At 58.2% G+C, this 2,459-nt stretch overlaps 1 protein-coding gene across 1 annotated transcript in view; it reads left to right on the top strand.

The window, feature by feature from the left end:
• Positions 1–2,036, top strand: part of LOC107307276 (helicase SRCAP-like) — a 16,596-nt gene extending 14,560 nt beyond the window's left edge. The window contains exons 4-5 of the mRNA XM_015850770.2: positions 622–736; positions 1,800–2,036. Of these exons, the coding sequence (XP_015706256.1) occupies positions 622–736; positions 1,800–2,012 (328 nt within the window). The 3' untranslated portion in view covers positions 2,013–2,036. The remainder of the gene's footprint in view (positions 1–621; positions 737–1,799) is intronic.
• Positions 2,037–2,459: the final 423 nt, after the last annotated feature.

Genomic DNA, 2,459 nt, shown 5'->3' with positions numbered 1-2,459 from the left:
GCTATGGGGCAGGCTACGGGGCAGGTTATGGGGCAGGTTATGGGCTGTGCTATAGGGCAGGCTATGGGGCGCTATGGGGCAGGCTATGGGGCTGGTTATGCTATGGGGCGCTATGGGACAGGCTATGGGGAAGGTTATGGGGCAGGCTATGGGGCAGGCTATGGGGCAGGCTATGGGGCGCTATGGGGCAGGCTGTAGGGCAGGCTATGGGGCGCTATGGGGCAGGCTATGGGACAGGCTATGGGGCGCTATGGGGCAGGCTATGGGGCAGGCTATGGGGCTGTTTATGCTATGGGGCGCTATGGGGCAGGCTATGGGGCTGGTTATGCTATGGGGCAGGCTATGGGGCAGGCTATGGGGCAGGCTATGGGGCAGGCTATAGGGCGCTATGGGGCAGGCTATGGGGCAGGTTATGGGGCAGGCTATGGGGCATGCTATGGGGCAGGCTATGGGGCAGGTTATGGGGCAGGCTATGGGGCAGGCTATGGGGCAGGCTATAGGGCGCTATGGGGCAAGCTATCATGCTATGGGGCAGGCTATGGGGCGCTATAGGGCAGGCTATGGGGCAGGCTATGGGGCAGGCTATGGGGCTGGTATTGACGATGTGTCCCTGCCCCACAGGCTGATCAGTGAGCGGACGGTGGAGGAGAACATCCTAAAGAAAGCCAACCAAAAAAGGATGCTGGGGGACATGGCCATCGAGGGGGGCAACTTCACCACGGCCTACTTCAAACAGGTGGGGGGCTATGGGGCGCTATGGGGCGCTATGGGGCGCTATGGGGTCTGTGTGTCCCTATGGGGCGCTATGGGGTCCCTATGGGGTCCCTATGGGGCGCTATGGGGTCTCTATGGGGCTCTGTGGGGTCTGTGTGTCCCTATGGGGTTGCTATGGGGTCCCTATGGGGCTCGGTGGGTCCCTATGGGGCTCTATGGGATCTGTGTGTTCCTATGGGGTCTCTATGGGGCACTATGGGGTCCCTATGGGGCTCTATGGGGTCTCTGTGGGGCGCTATGGGGCTCTATGGGGTCTCTATGGGGTCCCTATGGGGTCTCTATGGGGCTCTATGGGGTCTCTATGGGGCGCTATGGGGTCCCTATGGGGCTCTATGCGGCCTGTGTGTCCCTATGGGGCTCTATGGGGTCTGTGTGTCCCTATGGGGTCTGTGTGTCCCTATGGGGTCCCTGTGGGGCTCTATGGGGTCTCTATGGGGCGCTATGGGGTCTCTATGGGGCTCTATGGGGTCCCTATGGGGCGCTATGGGGCTCTATGGGGCTCTATGGGGCTCTATGGGGTCTGTGTGTCCATGTGGGGCTCTATGGGGTCTGTGTGTCCCTATGGGGTCCCTATGGGGCGCTATGGGGCGCTATGGGGCTCTATGGGGTCTGTGTGTCCCTATGGGGTCTCTGTGGGGCTCTATGTGTCTCTATGGGGTCTCTATTGGTCTCTGTGGGGTTTCTATGGGTCTCTATGGGTCTCTGTGGGTCTCTATGGGGTCTCTATGGGTCTCTGTGGAGTCTCTATGGGGTCTCTATGGGGTCCCTATGTGTCTCTATGGGTCCTTATGGGGTCTCTATGGGTCTCTATGGGTCTCTGTGTCTCTATGGGTCTCTATGTGTCTCTATGGGTCTCTATGTGTCTCTCTGTGTCTCTCTGTGTCTCTCTGTGTCTCTCTGTGTCTCTATGGGTCTCTATGGGTCCCTATGGGGTCCCTATGTGTCTCTATGGGTCCCTATGGGTCTCTATGGGTCTCTATGGGTCCCTATGTGTCTCTATGTGTCTCTATGGGTCTGGTTGGCAGCAAACCATCCGGGAGCTGTTTGATGTGGTTCCTGATGGGGATCAACGGGATCAGAACCGGGATCAACGAGATAAGGAGCAACGAGATAAGGATGGAGATAAGGAAGGAGATGATAAGGACGGAGATAAGGATGGAGATAAGGATGGAGATAAGGACGAGGACGACGAGGACCCCACGACCACACGGCGCACACACATCCTGGAGCAGGTCTGAGCCCATAACCACACAGCCCCATAGACCCCAATGACCCCATAGCCCCCCATAGCCCCCCATATCCCCATTGACCCCATAGCCCCCCATAGCCCCCTATNCGTGTCATGGCGTGTTAGAGCGTGTCACGGTGTCACAACACGCGTGTCATGGCGTGTTAGAGCGTGTCATGGTGTCACAACACACGTGTCATGGCGTGTTAGAGCGTGTCACGGTGTCACAACACGCGTGTCATGGCGTGTTACAGCGTGTCATGGTGTCATAGGGTACCATAGGGTGCCATAGGGTGCCATAGGATACCATAGGGTGCCCATAGGCTGCCATAGGGTGCCCATAGGATACCATAGGGTGCCCATAGGATACCATAGGATGCCATAGGGTCCCATAGGATACCATAGGGTGCCATAGGGTGCCCATAGGGTCCCATAGGATGCCATAGGGTCCCATAGG

This window comes from Coturnix japonica, unplaced genomic scaffold (assembly GCF_001577835.2).
Source record: "Coturnix japonica isolate 7356 unplaced genomic scaffold, Coturnix japonica 2.1 chrUnrandom528, whole genome shotgun sequence".
Classification (NCBI taxonomy): domain Eukaryota; kingdom Metazoa; phylum Chordata; class Aves; order Galliformes; family Phasianidae; genus Coturnix; species Coturnix japonica.
This window is presented reverse-complemented; position numbering and strand designations above follow the sequence as displayed.